Genomic DNA, 22534 nt, shown 5'->3' with positions numbered 1-22534 from the left:
GTATTGCAGTTTTTTTGTATCTGTACAGTCTGAAATAGACGTGTACGAAACGCAATGAAACCAATTTCTATAATTCCAGTGATTTCGAGAAATAGAGAACAAGTAATAGTACCTGCTTCCACTAGCAAGAGATATGGAAAATTCGATTAAAAATAAATAACGATAGGAACTTATGGGAAAAACTTAAAATTGAAATAGAAATTAGAAATTGTTTAATATCGTAGATTTTTTAACATGATTGTAAAGATTGCAATTAAGAAACTATGTTTAGAAATTTATAACCCAAGACGTTGGAATAGTATACATTATATTATAATTGTATAATAATTATAGGGGTGTTTCAATCTTCATGTTTATGTCATCATAAAAAAGCAAGGTTACTATAATTAATAATTACTCAATCTAACTATTGTAAAGTATATCTATTGCTTTGAAATTAAGTAATGTTGCTCTGTATATATGCATGGAAACTATATAGAAATATATAAACTTATATGGAATTTTCTACTAGGTTTAGATTTCATATAATACATACTTAAAAACAATTGAAATTACATGTTTAATTAAATATCACGACAGTGACATTAGTTCATTATTGTTATATATAATCTGTTAATAATTAGTGTAAAGTATCTAAATATGCTATCATAAAATTTGGTAATCGTTTATGAAAACTTCATTCTTAAATACATATTATTATTATTATTAAAAATTACTTGACGTCTTTAATAATATAATTAATGAAAAGTAGGTTACAAAGATGGGAAATGTCATCATTGTTCCATGAATTACTTATCAAATTTGTCTCACAGTAATTGTCTTTCAAAATAATAGGAATCGATGGTGGACACTTATTTCCATAGCCATCAAACTAGGAAGGAAGTTTAATCCGGGACTTAATCTATCAGTAACGTAGTTAACTGAAACACTAACTTTACAGAGACTGGAGGACAAAGAAATTGAGTACGAAAAATCTAATAATAAGTTTATTTAAATTTCAAAGTGTGATGTATTGCTCAAATAAAAACTGATTAATGTAATTTTATAAAATATGTAAAGTTTTTTTAAGGTGTATGAAAATGTACACAAAGTTTAAAGATGTAAATTAACAAAAATGAATTCAATAAAATCAAAACTCCCTTCATCATTTTAATAACACTAAATATTTAATAATAATTAATTAATTATTAATGACCATTTAGTTTAAATTATTTACTTTGTACATAAGTTCCAAATGACTACAGAATTTTTTAAAAGCAAAATATTTAAATTTGAAAAAGGTTAATTACTTCGAAAGTCTTCAATATCTCAAATAGTAACCATAACAAAAATAAAAGTATTTAAAAAATATCTTTCGTTAATATAAATATTCGAATCCTGCATATTTTGCTTTTCTTTTTCACTCAAATCTTCCGTAATTAAATTAGCTTAGAACTATATCAGTCACGTCAGTCCAGCAAAATAATTCCACGCATTGTCTATTTCTTTTCTATTCCAAAAAATCTCAGATATCACTTTGCATACTATAAATATGAAGTATCAAAGTGCATATTCAAGAGATTCGAGTTATCTGAACAGAAAGATTTCTTAGTATTATTCCATTTAAAATCGAACGATTATGAAACCTTAATACGCCAAATTCAGCAACTGAAAGCGTTGAAGGGATTTAATCACGCTCCAAGGAATCGTAACCTCCACTTAAATGTTTAAATGTTCATTAACCCTTTTACGAAACCTATCAGTTTAACGGATATTAATGTTCGTAAACTCTACTTGGTAAAGGTTTATGTTAATTTTGGTTGATACAATTTTAGGAATACGTATCCCAACCCTGTGTTTTAGAAACTCTAATTTCCAAAGCCCACACAAACGAACCCTTATTGTTTTAGGAATAATTCACTAAAGTGTATATATGAATGGATGTCTTGAAGAAAATTGGTTATAAATTTTTCAAAAGGTATCTTTTACGAAAAAAGAACAGCATGTCGTGTAAACAACGTTCTTCCAAACTTTTATTTCTTAATTATTATTCTAGATGTTAGAAATTACGCATAGATGAAAAGTGAACATTGATAACTGTAAGTAAAAATATCATATGTTACAAATTTCAATCAATGTAACAGAGTCAAAAAAATAAAAAAGTTGATGTTCGTTTATTTCGATTTCAGAGGTTAGTACTGTGATAATAGATAATTGTGTAGTGTAATTGCATCAGTTGAAATCAACGGAAACATTTACAAAATAATATTTATAAAATTTAATATACGTCAAATTGACACGTTCCACACTAGAACGTTAACACTAGAACTATCATGCCAGTCAAGACGACTGGTTTCGATTTTTTTGTTTCGCAAATATTGATATCTCAAAAGCATTGAATATTCGAAATAATATTGAAAACAGATATTTTCATTTAAATACTATAATGAATGACTGCAGAAACTAAAGATAATTTATTAGTACAATTTTTGTAGGGATTATATATGAATCATATTAAATGCTCGATAGTCCTAGTGTTAATACGAACGACATGTAATCTCTATGCATAGTGTAACAATAGATTATCATCAGTTTCTTCAGCCGTTCATTATAGTACTGAAGTGAAACTACTTATTTTCATGCTTTTAACACTATTTCTACCGAAGGCGTCAGAAGACACCTTTCGAAATTTCCACGTAAAATTACTTTCTCAGTTTAATCATTTTTTCTCAATTGAATGTTTGGATATTTCTTATAGTTAATTTTATAATCTTTATTGGAAAAGTCGAAAAGCCAACTCAGAATATACGACTAAACTTGGAAACTAATTTTAAGTTAAGATTTCAAAAGATGTCTTCTAGCACCTTCAATACTAAATAGTGTTAAAAGCATAGAATATTCAAAATGATCTTGTAAATAAATAGTTCCACTTGAATACTATAATAAATGTCTGAAGAAACCGAAAATAATCTATTGTTACAATTTTTATAGGGATTACATATCAGTCGTATTAATACTAGAACTGCCGAGCGTTTAATATGATAGTGTTAACACATTGTATGCGGGAAACGTAAAAGTACTATTTCTATGTACCGTCAGGTAGTATTAAATAAATACTTGTATAACTTCGTTAACATTTTTGGTAAATATAGATAGTTGATTCCTTTTGTATATGCTTTGAAAGTATTTCTATTTATAATAGAAACTCTCCAAAATATGTTGAATAATAAATAAATGAATTGAATGAAACTGATATAAGTTGAAATGAACAAAATGGCCCGCACGCAATGTGTCAAGATATCCAATAATTGCAAAACAAAAAAATTGAAACCAGTCATTTTGACTGATACGGTAGTTCTAGTGTTAAACGCCGTGGCTGGTGTACAGATTTTCGACACAGTATAGATATAAATCGAAGCAAGGATTCAGGGACGAGGCAAGCAGATCTACCTGCGCAAGTCGTAATCACGATTGGTCGAAAGGGTCCATTCGGAGGAGCCGACAAGTGCCGAGCACCACGCCGGAGGGTGGGGTGATACATAAAGCACCGCGGCGTAGACGCGGAGACGGCAAATTACGCTGACACTCGCGGATCGCGGATCGTTCGAGCACGCTCGCGGATTTTCCTTGACGCACATCCCGCCAATCGGATCCACGTGGATACCAACTGTCAAGAAGCCACACCGTTCACCGTCCGACCGTCGAATCCTGGTACGTTTATCGCGTTCTCAATAACACTCGCTTCTCGCGTTTCGAAATGTTTGGCAGAAATATTAGATTGACCAAAAAGTACCATTGAATTTTTGAATGAAGTTTGAAGAAAAATTGTATCGTGTTAAAGTAATCTCAGTATTCTTTGTGTTTTCTATTTGAAAGCTTTCTGTTGTCGTTTAGTTTGTCACTCTGTGATATTTATTAGTATACTATAATATGAACGGTATATTTAAAAGTAAAACAAGACTTTTTGGCTAACGTAATTAACTAAGTAAAATAACATCTGATAGTTCCATAATAAAATTCTTTTTGATTGGTAGTATGTTCAGTTTTATGTCAGTGTTTCTTTATATGTACTTGTTTCTTGTTGTTGTTTTTTAAATAAGTAGCTTTTTAAAAAGAGTGAAGTTTCCGGAAGGTGTTTAAAACTCATAAAAGTCGTTGTGATAATTTAATATTAATACAATCGTTACCACTATTATTTGCAGATCTATTTTTGATTGTCGCAGATTTTGTATTCTGTTTAAAAAAAGGCAAATACATTTTTGTTCTGTTGTTCTTTCATGTTAAAGTGCGTAAGATAACATTAAGAAAATCAATTAGATTTCTTTAAAAAGTAACAAATGATCGGGCTTATAATGTTAAATTCATATGTTTTGAAGACTGGTGTGTTTAATATGCTTTGTAATACTTAATAATATAGTGTTCCTACTTTCGAATCTAAGTAAATGCAAGAATAGTGATTTCTCGAATTGAACAGAATTATGTGGATACAATTAACGCGTATGAGCCGTTCAATTTGATAATAGATCGATTGTAGTTACGTAGTCTCTTTAGATTTGTTAAATAAAGTAGATTTGTTTCAAGTAAATTAAATCTCATCTCTTTTCACAAATGTAAAAAATGTTTTAGATTATATTATATACATTTCTATTATATGTTCAATTTTCATACATTTCTTTGTTCTATCTAAAAGCAATTCTTATCTTTTTTATTATATAGAAGATGAAATTTATTATTTTCTTGTACAAATATAATAAAATATTCTAAGACTTAATTTGCGTTTACGACTATTGGTGAAAACAATTGTTTTATATTTCTCTATGAATTTTGTTTTGTCATTGAGGTTCTTATATTTACGTATTTATAGTATTCATACTTGTAAATTCATGAACAACTTTCATAGATTAATGGCAATTTATTTTCATAGAATTAAAAAGGGAATAAAGGATGTAAAATGAACAAATATATTTTAATGATTTACCATTTCACTAATGCATATGATTATGATTAACTACTTAAACTTGTACAAAATGTTTCTTTATTACCAGTTTCGTTTATATAATGTAAACAAAAAAGTATCAAATATTTAAATACTTGCAGTTAAAAACAAGAACTAATATTTGTAGGGTTAGATGTAGTCACTTGTAAAACTCCTGTAACATCTAAAACTTGTTATCAAGTAATTCGAACTTGACAATTTTCCTTACATTCCACATAGTAATTAATTCTTAAGCATTTTATATGACATTTCTTCACAGAAACGAGGTATTCATTGCAATCCATGCATTGACAATAATTACCTATAAAACATTTGGTATGAAAATATTTTTACAACGCCAGAAATTTAATTACTCTACGGAATTTTAAAAACATTAAATGCGTTTAACAATGACCTTTACACTTAACTGTAATCTATTGCACTTTCTTTTAACTTTCGCGAACATATATATAAACTTACACCAATGTTACTAAACATTTAATTACTTGTAGCAATTCTAATCTGCAAATTTTATGCACGTATAGAAAATGACAAGTATCACAGTCTATTGTTTTGAATTTACCGTTTAGTTTGACCTTTTTATTCAATTTATACAATCGATATTACGTCACAGACAATCGTTATACGATATTTTAGAGTTAAACAGTTTCCTTGTTCTGAAGATAGAGGAATAATTAATTACATGAGATCAAAATATGTGAATGCATTTACGTGACTGTATCTCTGTTAACTTTTATCATAGTGCATTTAGAATCTGTGTAAATGCTATCAAAACATTGCAGATGTCTTCAGTAGGAGAAATTCAAATCTTATGAACATTAATGACTTCGAGATAAATAGTATTGCGTAATAAGCTGTCGTATTGCTGAAACTTGTATTGAATAATGGACACCAGTGTGGAATTGCGTTCACGCGATCACCGATATACTTCTCCACATTTTGAAATGAATACTTCCATGAGAATGAGGTTCCTTTCATTTTCACGGGAACGCGCTTGATTAATTATTTCTGAGTTTATAAAAATAAATAAAGATATTATAAAGTCAATTTTAGATATTGTAAAATAGATTTAATAAAATAATTGGTATTAACATTGTTCCAGGACAAATTTTTAATTAATGATATTGTCTATTAAGAAAGTTATATAGAAAATATCGGTAGACTCAACAACATTTTTGATTGACATTGAAAAATTTTAATTTTATTTCAGGCTTTTGTATGATACATGTATCTAATATTCGGAATATAAACATAATATAAAGTGTATTTACACAGTCTTTATTGTTAGTGACAGACTGTATATATTTTTATAATACTACAAAATTTGTTTATGAAAATAATATTCACAATGAAATTTCTATATTGTCCTTTTAAATTCTGCAAGTAAATTGTGCAAAGAAATTTATTTGTTACGAAATCAGAAAATAATGGTCCCTTTGATTTGATTTTAATATAATACTATTATTTTATGTCTAAAATTAATAGGTTTCGGATATTCAATGTAAAATATATTTTGATGTTTTAAAATCTCTTATTGAATTGTTAAAGGGAATCATAAACAATGGGAATTTGGAATGATTTGAAACTGAAAGTTGGAAAAGTTGAGTAATTCTTATTGGGTAACTGAAGAAAAGAAAAGAACTTGATTTCTATATAAAAACGTAATAAGTACAACCTTATTCCATCGTAACAGAAACGGAGAACGGTCATGGTCGACCTAAATCAAATATTACAAAGCATTATGAAATATCTGAAAGGAAGCTATATTCACATGTTTTGTTTAAGCAAGATGAACTTTATTAAACTATGTAATGTCTCTAACATTATAGTAAACTGATTTCATGTGCTACACATATAATGGTCAAATTAATTTCTACTTAACGCTGTTATATAAATTTTGTTTCTGACTCAAAAAAGACAGGATTCAATAATCTATTATGTAAAATCTGACAAATCAACAATTAAAATTAGACTACGAATGTGCAAATTTTCAATGGTCATGTAAAATAGTAGACTATGATCTTTTATTGCTTCTGAAGTTATTTTATTTTTATAAGATCATTTACAAATATTAAGCTTTAGAATCATATGACTAGATTTTACATATAATTACGAATATTCATTACTTGTCAAAACACATGCATTCTGTTGGTACGAGGAAAATTACGTTAAACTGTACGCATATAAGGAAAAAATTGTAGAAATCATTTCTGCAATGTATCACTTAGGTATATACGAGTTTCTAATTGTCTACAGGTTTCGACATGAGAATATATTTTCCTTGTATTGACGTAGTCTTCTGTTTCCCCTAAGACGTCATTTGTTAAAACAAAAAAATGAATTGTACATGTTGTGAAAGCGTTGAACATTCGTTACTGCATTGAAAGGTTAATGAACCATGATGGTTAACGTACCCAACCAGGTGATTCTGTCGCACTTATGCTTCCGAGAATGCAATGACGTCAAAGTTGCGATCAAGGAAATCCCAAGGGATTCCCTGCTTTCTTCGACGCTCAAGGATCCAGAATATATACTCGATCATTTCCTTTCCTTGCATAATATAAATTACTATACTTGCCACGCTACAGATTCATTCCCAATTCATTGAAAATTACAAAAATAAAAAATTTGAATTCAATTACTAAGGCTATTGTTAAATTACAGTATCTAAAAAAACGTAACATAGGTTTATGTATGTTATTAATTTATGACACTCGTAATTTAAAATGAAATGTGTTAATATTAAATTATTAGTGCAACTAGATTGGAAAGACGATAAATTTAGAATTGCATTTCAATCTGAACTATTTGTTAAATCAAAGATCACAATAATATAGTATAAAAATTATGATAGAAACAGTAATTTTTACTTGATCATTTAGTTTTGCATTTCCTTGCAGTTCTGAAATAATAATTACAAAGAAGTAGTTGCTTTAAGTTGTGACGATTTATTTATTTAAATTTTAATTGCTAAATGACATAGAATACTAACAATCTTAAGAACTGTAATAAAGATATTCTTTTTTGTGAATACTCAATACTCTTTTCCTTATTACAAATTCAATTTACACATGTGGGTAATTACATAAAGATATGTTGCAAATTACTAATTTTATAATATGATAATTTTTACATTTAACTTAATAAAGATACTTACAATGTTAATAGTACATATTTAAGAAAAATTCATACTAAAACAAAATTAATAAATTTATTTACAGTACTAAGTCATATAATATTAAAGTACCTCAATATTAAATTCGAAACTGTTGTAATAATTACTTTTATAAATTAATATAGTTATTCAATGCACCATATTTTTATTTCATGTACGTTATATAATTTAAAATAATTTATGCTGCACAATTTAAATTAGTGGTATCATTACACATGCTCACTATTGTATGTAAATACCAATAAGTATTCTAGTGTTTCTTATTTTCGTTTTCTTATTTGCCGTTATTTTTCAGTAACTCTATCCAATAATTATAGAAAAATATTCAAAAAATTCAAAATGTATATCTCAGTTTAATCGTCCTCACCATTCTTACATTTTCATATTTTTCACGAGTAGTGTGTGTATTTATATTTGTTTCTTTCGCACGATGAAATATCGTGTAAGTAGTAGAAATCTAGCAGTAAAAATCAGTTAATGTGATCGAATTCCCTGCGCTTGTCGGAGGACAGCCTTGCCTCTGACAAATCGCCAAGGGGAAAGGAGTTGAACGAAACCAGCATAACAAAAATGAGTCATGGTCATTATTCCTGCGCAAGTTAACTTGCCTCGACTTACGATAGAAACTGTAGAATCTACAGTACAGATCATTATGTACGGATCAAATCCCTCCTTCTTTTTCTGCTGATCCAACAAAGAGACACGTGTGGCTGCCTCCTACCTCGATTCTCAAGACCCACATCAAGAGGAGTGAATAGTCTTGTCAATTATTGCAACGTATATACATATAGAACATTCTCAGCGATATTCAAACGTTAAAACTCAGGGAATCGTACGCGCCGGTTTAAGAATTTTGTAGTTGTTTTGTTCGTTCTTTGGCGTGATTTACTACATATTAGTCTATAGTATCTTGCCTTGTAATTTTTTTTCACGATGTTGCACTTACTAAAAAGAATTATAGGTAAATTGCGGACTTTCGTGTAGATAGAATTATGTAAATATTGTTTTTCATGTAGTATTAGCGACTCTGATTAGTAAAGGTATGGCTATTGGTAATAACGGTTATAAATTTTGTTAAAACTTATGTATCGATACATTGAATATATTGGCAAATGTTTAAAAGATAAAATGTAATAATAAATTGTGAACGTTTATGTACATATGTTTAAAAACTGTCGTATAAAAATAGTTATTATACCACTGTTTTTAAGAAAGTGTTTAATTGAAAATTTAATGGAAATTTAATGAAGTCTGTATCCGTGATATCATCATAAATATACGGAATTTGTAGTATATTAATATGAAATTTAATATCTTACTATTTTGTTAGAAATAAAGATTAAAAACAGGAAAAGAATTACGATAAAAATATCATTGTTGTACAAATAAAGACACTAATATATATTAATGAATGAATGGATACATGAAAAACAATTGTTGAGAAAGCAGTGTCCAATATGTCAATACCTACAAAAACATTTCGTTTTTAGAAAAATTTTTCTTTATATGAATTACAATCGATCTCTTTTACGATTAGATATTTATTTTGTATTTCTACAGTTGTACAAAAGTTCGCTGATACAAGTATTTGATAAACGAGCGTTGATAATCAGCACAGTTAGGGTTATATCTTGTTAGGAAATTTTTTATCTGGATTAGATAATCACCTTCCATGCAGAAATGAGAATTGCTTTTCTTGTGTATGAAATTTAATTTTAAGTATTTTTTTTTATAAAGAAACTCAAGAAACTGAATAATTTTCTGCACCTATATTATCCTAAAGTAACGAAGTATTATTATTATGCATTTAATATTACTAAAATTGAATTAATAAATAAGTGTCTTATAGTAACTACAACTTTTATGTAAAGAAAACAATAAGTCCCTAGAAACATTTGAATTTAAAAGAAAGTTGAGATCAGAGAAATATGTAGGTCAAATAAATAGTTTATTACATTTTTATGAAATTTAAATCACTTTTATATCTTATATATTATAATAAAAGAAAATATCATTCTTCACATTTATAATAAAACCATTCAATTACATATTCTTAAATTTTATGAGTATATCTATGATATTTTATTATTCCATAATTTTTTCAATTTTAAATTTCTGTTTTAAATTATTCAGTTACTTAAAATACTTATATCTTCAACAATAAAAATTTAATAGAAACATTAATAATATAAGTATGATTTTATAGAATGTGGAATAATTAACAATCATCAAACAGGATACACGTGTACATTCAACCAGGCGTCAAATTATGACTGTGTGGAGTCGTTAAATCATTTAAAGTGAACTAACCCGGATGAATGAATTCCATAATGGCTCTGAACTACAATCAAGCTGTAGAAAATTAAATCAAAGCTTTCAATATAAAATTAAGCTAGTTAGTATACTTATATAAATATTATAATCGACAAACGATGAATTTTTTATTTTTTAATAATACACCTACATTAGAATACTAATCATTATTTCCATTTTTTTTAAATTGAGTACGTATTTGTAATATATGTTATTATATTGTTATTGTAATATACACTTCGATATCGTAAACAGTGTATTAGAATAAATACGTATACATTACGCGTTACGTTCCATTTTTTTACGTTGCAATCTGCTATTGATGATTGCAGACTGCTTAGATAAAAGATAAGCGATTGTATTTTCATTCTAATGTACACTGGCATAAAATATTACTCGGTGGTATTGCGTAAGTCTGCAGGGAAATTGAATATTAATTAAGAAACTACTAAATCCTTATAGGAAACGCAAAATGGATCCCAACAGTTTCAAGGATTTTGCCAAGGAAATGACGGAATACATTACTAACTATCTGGAGAATATCAGGGACAGGTAAATTTTTTTTATTACTTTCGTATTCATGCATCCTGTTTTACTGTCCTTCACAATTTATTATACATACACTACGTTGAAGTTCCTATTTGACACTATGTATTCTATCTCGGAAATTAAAAAATTTTACAACACTACAATTTTGTACCATAGTTAAGTGTCGCAAATACATTCTTTTTTTTTTAAATATCAAACGTTATGTAATTACAAACTTCTTTGAACAAGTATAAATGTTAATCGTAGGAGAGTATTACCAACAGTAGAGCCCGGTTACATGAAACCTCTCTTGCCATCAGAAGCTCCACAATCTCCAGAAAGTTGGAAAGATATCATGGCGGATATCGAAAGAATAATAATGCCAGGTGTAAGTATACATATTTGAAAATATCTTTCTAAACGTATGACGTTGCAATGTATAATATAACTTAATTTTAAAAAAATTATTCTCAAACATTCATTTTTAATGTTGATTTTATTATTAAATTTCGTTAGATACTTCTACAAGTTATATTCAAACTGATATAATTAATTTTTCATTAGTGAATTTCTAAACATGGAAAATATTGTTAGTTTTGATAATTGTGATTATAAGATTCTTTATTAAGAAAAGATTATTTCTGAGGTCACAACGAAACGGAAAATAATGTTTTATACATGAATTTGTAATTACATTGTTGCTATAACTTGACCATTTCAAATTTATTTCTTCAACTAACAGAAAAATTGTTGTGAGTAGTAAAAGTATTCTTTTTTTAGGTCACTCATTGGCACAGTCCGAAATTTCACGCATACTTTCCTACAGCTCAATCCTATCCAGCAATTGTTGCTGATATGCTGAGTGGCGCTATTGCTTGTATTGGATTCACGTGGGTAAGAATCGATCACAAGTGTTAGTTCAATAGATTACTATTTCAAGGGATACAACTGAACTTGATTTTATATAAAATACCTCAATTTATTATTGATTATACTTTCTCATAATTTTATAATTGAAATTTACTAATAAAGCTTTATATAATGTATGTATTTTATGTAATAAAATATATTATTGGTTTTATTGTAGAAACGAATATCGTTACAGTTTTGAAGATAAAAAATTATATTTTTTATACCATTAATTTAGGATGTGACTACTTAATTTTCATATACAGATGGCGAGTCCTGCGTGCACGGAACTAGAAGTAATTATGTTGGACTGGCTGGGAAAAATGTTAGATTTGCCCAAAGAATTTTTAGCCTGCAGTGGTGGCAAAGGTGGCGGTGTAATTCAGGTACATTTAAACTTAATTACAACTTAGCATTCCTTCCCTTTGTTACATGAAAGCAAGAAAATATTTATAATTGTAGCTACTATATTATTTTCATTCATAATATGTGCAATTGAATGTGTAATATTAGTTTAAAAGCCTAATATAAAAAGAATGAAATAAATAGATAAACATTCTTATACTAGAACTGTAAATTCAGAATTTGGCAAATTATTTGCACTGCAAAATACATTTGACATACTGTATATATTCGTTTAAATTTATACTTTTCTGAGCCATTTTATAATAAGTACTGAGAATATTTAAAAAATGTAATTTAATGCTTTAAGTCTTTAATTACAACCCTGACTGACGTCTTTGACATGGTATATTATGAAAATAAAATAAATACTTTGTTGTATAACTTAAAAATGTATTGTTGCATGCAAATTATAATCACGGATTAATTTCGATTTATAGGGAACTGCGAGCGAAGCTACTTTGGTTGCACTCCTTGGCGCAAAAGCTAGGAAAATAAGGCAGGTCAAAGAACAACACCCTAACTGGACTGACAACGAAATTGTGGGAAAACTAGTGGCTTATGGTTCCTGTAAGTAAAATTATATTCGTGTCAACTTTTATATGATTAGATTAGTACTTTTATCTAGGGCAGAATGTTCCATTTTAATTTATAAATAAAATTATTTTCAAAACTATTTGCAACTTAAAAAATGTCTCAACTGCAACTCTCTTTTTATTTTTATGAGTTTTTTTCGCAAATAGGTTAACAGTTTTTAAAGAATTACCTGCTGCATCGATTGATGCAAAAAACTTTACATGATCATAGTCGAAAAAATCGTAGTACCAAATTACTGCTCTCTCAAAGCATAAAAAATTATATTTTAAACATTTTTTAAATAATGAAAAATTATATCTATTATTAATTATAAAATATTTTATGTTCCAATTTTTAATTACTCGTTCACACAAACTAGCAAGTTCGAAATGATACATCGACACTATATAAGTATTGCGTGTAAAATCAATCATTTTAATTTTTTATTAACAATTTCTACATTACATCAATCTAATTCCGATAGTCTTCACGCTTAACTGACTCTACAAAATAAGTAATGTTCTCAGCTTTATCGAATCCGTAAACGCAAAATGAATCAGATGCTAATTAACACATAAACTTTCATATTTTTTATTACGTTTTTATGTGAGCGCTACCAACCAGTTACTAACAACGATCACAATAAGTTAAAGTACACCTTCGTTCGAATTATTTACAATTATACGTTTGAAACACGTAAATTAACAAAAAAACTTTTTCCACGATTATCACTTTCGATCACCCTTAAAACTATTTGTTCACATTTTTCTGTTAAAAGTACGAATTTGTCGTTCAGTCAAATTACGAATATATCGCTTTATTTATAAAAAAAAAAACAACAACGGCGAAAGAATCGACTCGATGGGAAATTCGAGCACGTGCCCAACCGTGGTTCTCCATAAACAAGATTAACGATGACGTTGTCCGGCGCTCTTTAACATTTGACAAAGGTACGCGAGCGCGTGGGGTGGAGTGACAGGGCGAGTATGGGGTTGCAGCACTTCATCAGCCAGCACTTTGTCACCATGGCAACGCGTAATAACCACTCGAGTTATTTTAACCCGACCACCCTCGCACCGCCCGACCCTCACTGTGATCTCTGGTCTGAGCTCTCCTACCACCACTTCTGTCTACCGGCCACGTCAAATCGTAGAAAGTTACCGACGCTCAAAAGGATTTCGTGATTTTCTTCAATAACTCGTCGTTTTCTCGGCCATCAGAATAAAAAGACGGGGGAATTTTATTGTTCCGCGAGATCGAGATTTTTGCTCGTCGAGAATTCACGTTCGCGGATAATCATCCTTCGGAGAACGATTGCTGTTCTCCATTATTCTTTAGAAATTGAAAGTTGAAAGCAGCTTTTGTGAAGGCATAATACTTTACTATTTCCCTTGAGGGATTTAGAATAATGGACTAATATTTAGTACCCATAATGACTTCGATCAATTTGAGTCCTTTCAAATATACGTCTCAGCAATTTGTTGAGAGTGAAATGTTACTTTAGGTTCCTTTTGTCGAATGCTTTGATATAGATACGACTCATTATATGTATCACCAATATTTCTGTGTGATATATTTGTTTCAGTATTAAATCGTTGAATATTCATATGGCAGTCACTCTGAAATTGTGTAAATAATTGCTGTTTTGCCTTCGTTTTCTGCATTATTCGGAAATAATTTTCATTATCAATTGAAATTAAATTTATTGTTATCAAATAAATGTATTATAATCTTATCAAATATATATTGAATGATCCAACAATAGAGGCACGAAACTCAAGTTCTTGTTTATGTCTATCGTACTATACATCACTCCCTGTACTGACCTGCCTCAAGTGTGCGACTATTGGTGGATCGTTACACTTCAGAGAACTTTTGAATCGCGAATAACTTGAAGAAAATAAGAAATAGTAAATTTTTTATTCTTGATTTTTGTCTTATATTATTATCGAGAATCGTTTTTCAAATTTTCTGTTACCTGTAGTCAAAAACATTGTATAACATCTCATTAAAAAAATTAAATGTTATCTCAACTTCTCCAAAAATCTTTCTTATAGAATAAATTGACGTAAATTATTGCGTTACTCATAAACTATATTCAATTTTTTTTAATAACAATCAGTACATTTAGATAGTTCTCAACGGTGAAGTATACTTGAACAAAAAGTTAATAAATTGTTAAGGATCTTGAAGAAATTGACAAAGAATTCAAAAGATAAGGTAGAAGAAAGAAGAAAAGAATATTCTTTTAACGAAGAAAAGAATATTAATATTTGAAATGATTATTACAAATTCATCAATGTATTACAGTCAAACGCAATGAAGTGTGATAACTTGTATAAGAGCAACATTAACATTCATAAAAAATTTTTTTTAAATATTATTCACTAACTGTTTTTTTGTATTAATTTGTAAGCATATAACCAATTAGTTATTTGTCGTTTCCAATGAACATTCCGCGATCTTAAACTGTTCAATTTTTTTTACATAATTGGAAACTGATTTAAAATTATGTTTACTATTCAGGTCAAGCGCATAGTTCCGTAGAACGAGCTGGGCTTCTCGGGGGTGTGAAATTCCGACTATTGGAGGTAGACTCAAAATATAGACTTCGCGGCGAAACCCTTGCAGAAGCCATAAGAAAGGACAAAGAACAAGGACTGATCCCATTTTATGTAAGTTGGTGTCAAATATTACTGAATTAAATTTCAAGTAACTTAAGCAATTCATTGTCAAAAAATCGAAGAAGAATTCTTTGTACTTATAGAGTCATAAAAAATGATATAATATCATAAAAATATATTCTAAAGAAGGAAAAAAATGAAAAACACCACTATTAATTATTTCATCACTGTCACATTATTATTTATTCCTACTTACATATGATACCTTCGTTTATGTGAATATAAAATAAAAATTTCACCATTCTTACTCTCTTTTCCAAAAAATCCTAATTTAAATATTTATCGAGTATACGAATACTGTGCAACTTATTAAATTAATTTATTAATAGACATAGAATAAAATTAGTACAAAATTCAATTACTTCCTACTTTTTACTATATTTTTTCTATAAAATTTACACTCAGTTTATAATATTCTTTACGCAGGAGAACATATAATTTTTTTCATTTTACAGGCTGTCGCGACTCTAGGAACTACTTGCTCATGCGCATTCGATCGTCTTGATGAAATGGGTATCGTTGCGAGCCGCGAAAACGTGTGGTTACACATCGACGCAGCTTATGCCGGTAAAATAATCGAATTTCATTAATATTTTATATAATCTTTTCAATTACACTTTTATTTCAAATTTTTCCTTTACAGGGTCTGCTTTTATTTGCCCTGAGTTTCGATATTTACTTAAGGGTATCGAACTGGCGGATTCGTTCAACTTCAACCCACATAAGTGGATGCTGGTCAATTTTGACTGTTCAACCATGTGGCTGAAAGATCCTACCTATGTTATCAACGCCTTCAATGTTGATCCATTGTACTTGAAACACGACATGCAGGGATCTGCCCCCGATTACAGGGTAATTTTATTTTATATTTTAAATATATTCATTTAGACTTTTTCCAAAGGAAAGTATTGGGTTACAAATAGTCTGTATACCGGAACAGACTGTTCCTGTTGAAGTTAGAAATAAATCGCGAAGGAAATCTTTTGAATATTTGACAGTTCTCTAATATTACTATGCTAGTTTTTTTTATAGATGCACTGATACAGTTGTAAAGTGCAATTGCACTTTTTTGTGAAACTCTCCTTTTTTTCATAAATTGGTTCTTTGCATAGTTTCACGTGTAAAAAAGAATTGAGATACTATCATTGACAATTCAATATCTCTCAAAATATTTCACTTTAAATATATCTGATGTATGTATACTTTTGTCATTGAAATTAATAATTTATTTAATTAATAGTTAGTAATTTATTTATTTATCTATAAAAATATATATTTATAATGATGGAAAATTTTTATTTTCCAGCATTGGCAAATTCCACTAGGACGTAGATTTAGGGCATTAAAATTGTGGTTCGTTTTGAGAATATATGGCGTAGAGAATCTTCAACAATATATCAGGAATCACATTGCTCAAGCTCATGAATTCGAAAGTCTGGTTCTCTCAGATTCTCGCTTCGAAGTTGTTGCCGAAGTCATAATGGGTCTCGTTTGCTTCCGATTAAAGGTACGTCACAGTAATAATTACGGCTATGTATTAATTACTTTGTCCTCATAAATTGAACTAAAAAAATAATAATTAATAATTTATATTTTTTGCTATAATGCTTTCTATAATTCACAAAATAGTCAGAATCAGATAGAAATTTGAATTTATGTAAACATCCACACTTCTATAAATAATCATTAACTTTTGTATTTAATATACTAAATGTATCTGTGCATATGGCAAATACCTAAAATCTATAGCTTACCTACAACATAATAATTAGAAAATATTTATAATTATAAATGTTAGTGTAACATGAATAACGTATTAATATATATGCAGTATAAGTATTAATAACATTATACATGGATTGCTGCAAAATTTTCAGGAAAGAATGATAACAATCACAAATAAGTTTGAACCAATGGTTTTATTCTTTTTCAAAATATTCTCCTTCAATATTAATACATTTTCCATTGTTGTGTCAGCATTTTCCGAACGTAGAAATGCGAAACTTTACGAAAATAACAAACAATTGAATAACTTTTGTAGCAATCTACGTAATAAAATCATTATAAAATATTTCAAATATTTAAAAAAAATAATAATTTATATTTACCGAGATGTAAAATTGTCGACAGGGTTCAAATGACATAAACGAGACTCTATTGAAGAAAATCAATGGCGCAGGAAACATTCATCTAGTACCATCCAAGATAAACGACATGTATTTTCTGCGGTTTGCGATTTGTTCACGTTACAGCGAGAGTAAGGACATTCAAAGTTCTTGGCAGGAAATAAAACGCAGAGCTGATGAGGTACTCGAAGAGCAGTCGGTTTCTAAGTGATGGCGCGCTCAGATAGCTCGAGGTTGCCGATCTTTAGCTCCTGTAGCCTGTAATCAATCCTAGCTCCTAGTTGTTCCGTGTTTTAGTGATCCTGAGAAAACGAGTGGATGATTGAAAATTAAGGACCTGTCCTGTATATTTCTTCATGTTTGAAAATTTAGAAAATAATCATCATTTAATTGTTCCATTTTTGGTGTTTCCAAGGAAAAATTTTCATTTGTTATCGAACAGAGTAAATTTTGATTAAACTTATAATCCTAGTTAAAAATTATATCAGCAGTAATTTTATGAAAAAACATGATTTACCTTTATAAAAAGAGTCAAGTCTTTCTTCAATAAATTGTCACATTGAAAAATGATTCATCATAGTAGTTACTTATAGTTAATTTCTATAGTTATCTCACGTTTCAGTAGTGGAAGAATCTTTCAAACAACAATGACAATCAATTTAAATAAATGAAGATTAAGACAATCGATAGAAAGAAATATTATTTTTGATTATGAAATGCTAAAAAGGTAACAAATAAGATTGCACTATAAAACAGAAAGTTGTATAGAACTTTCTAGCCAGGGAATAGTAAAAGTGACATTCCATTAAAATTTGTACAAATAAATCAAAACATGTATTGCATCAATATTTCTTCATTATTAACAATATTAATCATTATCATTTTATATATTATTATATTGAAGTTATAATACTTAGTGGAAATTAATCCCAAGAATGTAATATCTATAGTAAAACAGAGGTCCCATGGAAAATTCTTCCATTACCAAAAACAATAAATATTTCTGAACATATCTATATAATAATATAATTTATACAAAAAAATATAGTCTTTATAGTTTTCAAAACACCTTCTAGTACTTCGTCAGAATTATAATTAGATTGATCGAAAATCTGATAATAGTATTCGAAGATGTTTATGTTATGTGTATCTAATTATTTTGGAAATATATAAAGACAGGTCCAGTGAACGTAATAAGCCAAAGATCGTTCTTCGAATCCCCGTTTAAAGTTGATAAACGCGTAGTTCACGTGAACGCACTATTACCTGTTGCCTTGTGCCACTTTTCCCAACATTCTAATCTTCGCCAGTTACCATCGCTTTCTTCGATCACCTTGAGTGGCATAATAGATAACATGCATCTTTTGCAACTGAGTTGCATAATTATTTGCGTCTGTGCAACTGTAAAGTAGAAATATATCCGAAAATTCTTCGGATTCTAGACAAGGAAACGCAATGAGATTTAATTTATGTGATTTCAAGTGTTGTTAAAACCTTCCGACGATTTTAATGTAAATGTAAAAATGAATTTACTTATGATTTATTATATTTAAAAGTGTGTAGGCAAAGTAATCACGATGTTTTATTGTATTCATGTTGAAACCGTGTAGTATTAATGTGAATAACGATAACGTGAAATGCAATTCGGAAGGAAAGTGGTTATATTGTATATGTTATTGTTGAATCTGATCGTATATTGAGTTTCGTGTTCAATGAAATTTATGAACCACCGATGGATTATATCATTGAAAGTAACGTTAAATATGAAGAACACAGAAAATTTCTTGATAATTCACCATTGCTTTTGATTTTGTTGCAAAAATAATTATATTATTTCACCGAACAAAGTAAAAAATGCTCCTACGTCATGAACCAGTCTCTCATCGATGATTATATTAAAGCACATTCATTTGGAGTACGCAGGCGTGCATAAGAATCGAGTCACAACATTATTATATATAAACGTTACATAATTAAATAAAATTATTATATAATAATCAAGGATGTATAGTAAATAATTACATTATATAAAAATGTTCTGACTAAATATTTTTGCACGTGGCTCTATGCAATTTATATTTACTTCAGAATACTTTATTTATAATATGGTTATAAAATACATTTATTGAATTATATGCAATATTTTTGTGTTAGTTAGTTTCATATGATGAACTTGATAAATTAATTTTTGTTAATATATTAGCGGTGAATTTTTTATTTAATAGAAAATTTACAATCTTTTCTGGAGAAAAATATTTAGTAAATATTCTGTACACATACAGTAATAGTTCTGTGGTTCATAATGTAGATAATATCCCAGGATATGTGTGAAACAGAATACTTTGTACAATATTAGTAGATTTGTGGGTGAAGCTTCAAATTGACAAGCTTCTGAATCGTACATGTACTATATTGTACAAAATATTGGTTGATGTAACTTAAAGTTATATCAGACTAAGTAACCTGTTTTATTATTATTTTTGTTATATATTGGACTTCATGTGTGCTTATATTTTATTTATTCTACTCATTTTCAATGGAAATGAAAGAATTAGTTCTAAAGTATTACGATTTAAAAATTTATTTAAAGAATAAATACATTTCATTTGAAAGAATAAACGGATTGAATGTTACATATTATCACTACTCATTGAAAGTAAAATAATTAATATCATAGAATGCAATCATTTAAAGTTATATTGAGCTGATTTTGACAAAAAAATTATTTGAGTGAACAAAGGTGAACAAATTTTAGTTTTATTCATTTTAATAGTTTTGAACAAAAGCTGAATTAATTTCGATATTTAGACGGTTACATATTTTTTCTTGCTGCCTCAGTTCTGCAATTTATTTGATCATACGTCATATTTTAATTGTACTTTATAAACATCTAAATTAACACGATGTTTGAATTTCTTCATTAAGTATAAAACTTTATACCAATTTAATTAATATGTCAAATATTCTTTTAATAGATATTAGTTGAATTTTTTAAGAAAGTAGCAATGACAATACGAAAAAGTGAAATGAAAGTAGAAATGGTACATAATTGATAGACACAATTGCCTGTTTGACAGAAAATCTGTAGACTGGCACGAATATTAAACAAAATTCATTTTTTTTTAAATAGATATGAATCACAGGTGTTCATTGAACCATAAACGAACGTTGGATTATGAAAGTATGAGATTTATTCCGGTGAATCTACTTACTACTTATTATGAAATTATATTTGACATATTTCGATCGTACAAATACGTTTCATAAATAGTTACGTGTATGAATATGGAAGCAACATAATTTCAGTTCTTGTATAATTATATATTTTATAATTATTTTGAAAAAAGCATTGCTATCTGTGAAACTCGTTCACTATAAATGAACTGCAAATGTTTGCGTGAGTTCCTATTTTCGCAGATAATTTAAAAAATACTCTATTTTTGACAATTATTGCAGTCTAATTTTATATATTCAGAATTTTTACACATTCTACATATTTTACATTATTTACAAATTTACGGTTATGTGTTTCTAAAAATAATCTATTATTCCTATACAAAATGAAATATTTTCTTAGATATATACATGTTTTGTTAATGATACTTTTAATTTATTATTACAGAATCTAGAATTTCAAGAGAAAATAACTATAAATCGCCGGTAACTCACAAATGTAAGGTATAAATAAATATACAAACAGTACATTGAAAATAAAAACTATAAACTTTAAAAGATCAAAATAATTTTCATTCCTTTTTCTAAAAAGATTGTTGTTAAATTTTATTGTATTTGGAATATTGAAAATTGATAAAATCTTGTATTTATGTATATATACAGAATATAAAAACCATAATTTTGTCAATGAAAATATATTCTGTTGACTGTAAAAGAACTTTACTTCAGTTATATAAAGACAAATTTTGACGAGGTAATTAACGAAGGCAGGAATGTACAGGAAATTTCGTTTTCTTATATAAAAACTCTTGAAGATAAAAATAACATCAAAATTCTATACAATTTTATCGAAGATTGTATTTTATTATGTTTTATATATTTACTTACATTTACAGTGAATGTTTAAAATACGCAGTCTGTTTAAGAAATAAAAACAAATACACCATGGTAATAAAAAATACGTTAATGTAAACAATATCAGAAAACGTACTATTTGCTGCTCATTCAAATGAATCGTGCTGCTTCGATTACATTTACGGCATATTTGATGTAAAGTAGTGCTGCAACTGGGACAATAAATAGATCTAGAATTACTTTGCGCGGTTTGGTCTATCGAACGAGTAAACGTTCTTAAGATTACTTATAATAAATAATCATTAATTACTTCATGTGCACTGGTTATGATCGAGCACTGTTGTATTTATAACATTTTATATATTCACAATAATTTATCAACGTATATTTTGAGTACCAAATATTGCTGGAAATGTTATTAAAAAGAATCACGGTTTGAAATGGATATCATATCATGAAAAATATGAGTTTAGGATTTATTTTAGGAAAATAATTATATAAACATTTTGTTAAGTATTAATGTATAAATAATAAGAACGTTTTCTCGATAAAATAACACGAATTACTGTTAAACGGGACCAACGGAAAGTAATAAATGAAAATGTAATCTGTGTGTATATGCCTGTTATATTGATGTACGGAAGTTTATTTTAACATTGCGTTTAATTTGTTAAGAAAAAGATATACATTCCCGCGAATATATAAAAGCGTCGTTATATTAACGTGGGTTAAATAAATTCTGTATTATATTCACTTTGATGCTTGATATAATCTTCACTTTCCATTGCATATCAAAAGAAATATTATTCTTTACCAT

At 28.1% G+C, this 22534-nt stretch overlaps 1 protein-coding gene across 1 annotated transcript; it reads left to right on the top strand.

Moving 5' to 3' along the window:
* The first annotated feature begins 3528 nt into the window (after positions 1-3528).
* On the top strand, positions 3529-22470 carry Ddc (aromatic-L-amino-acid decarboxylase). The gene is made up of 11 exons (XM_031985928.2): positions 3529-3690; positions 10926-11015; positions 11259-11379; positions 11772-11885; positions 12167-12286; positions 12743-12872; positions 15405-15553; positions 16018-16129; positions 16206-16414; positions 16869-17069; positions 17693-22470. The coding sequence occupies exons 2-11, from the start codon at positions 10936-10938 to the stop codon at positions 17897-17899; spliced, it is 1443 nt and encodes a 480-aa protein (XP_031841788.1). The 5' UTR covers positions 3529-3690; positions 10926-10935; the 3' UTR covers positions 17900-22470.
* The last annotated feature ends 64 nt before the right edge of the window (positions 22471-22534 follow it).

Source organism: Nomia melanderi, chromosome 5 (assembly GCF_051020985.1).
Source record: "Nomia melanderi isolate GNS246 chromosome 5, iyNomMela1, whole genome shotgun sequence".
NCBI lineage: Eukaryota > Metazoa > Arthropoda > Insecta > Hymenoptera > Halictidae > Nomia > Nomia melanderi.
This window is presented reverse-complemented; position numbering and strand designations above follow the sequence as displayed.

Coding starts and splice junctions, on each gene's coding strand:
- Ddc (XM_031985928.2), top strand. CDS start 10,936: ATGGATCCCAACAGTTTCAAGGATTTTGCCAAGGAAATGACGGAATAC. Junction 11,380..11,771: donor AAAGAATAATAATGCCAGGT/GTAAGTATACAT, acceptor TTCTTTTTTTAG/GTCACTCATTGGCACAGTCC. Junction 16,415..16,868: donor GATCTGCCCCCGATTACAGG/GTAATTTTATTT, acceptor TTTATTTTCCAG/CATTGGCAAATTCCACTAGG.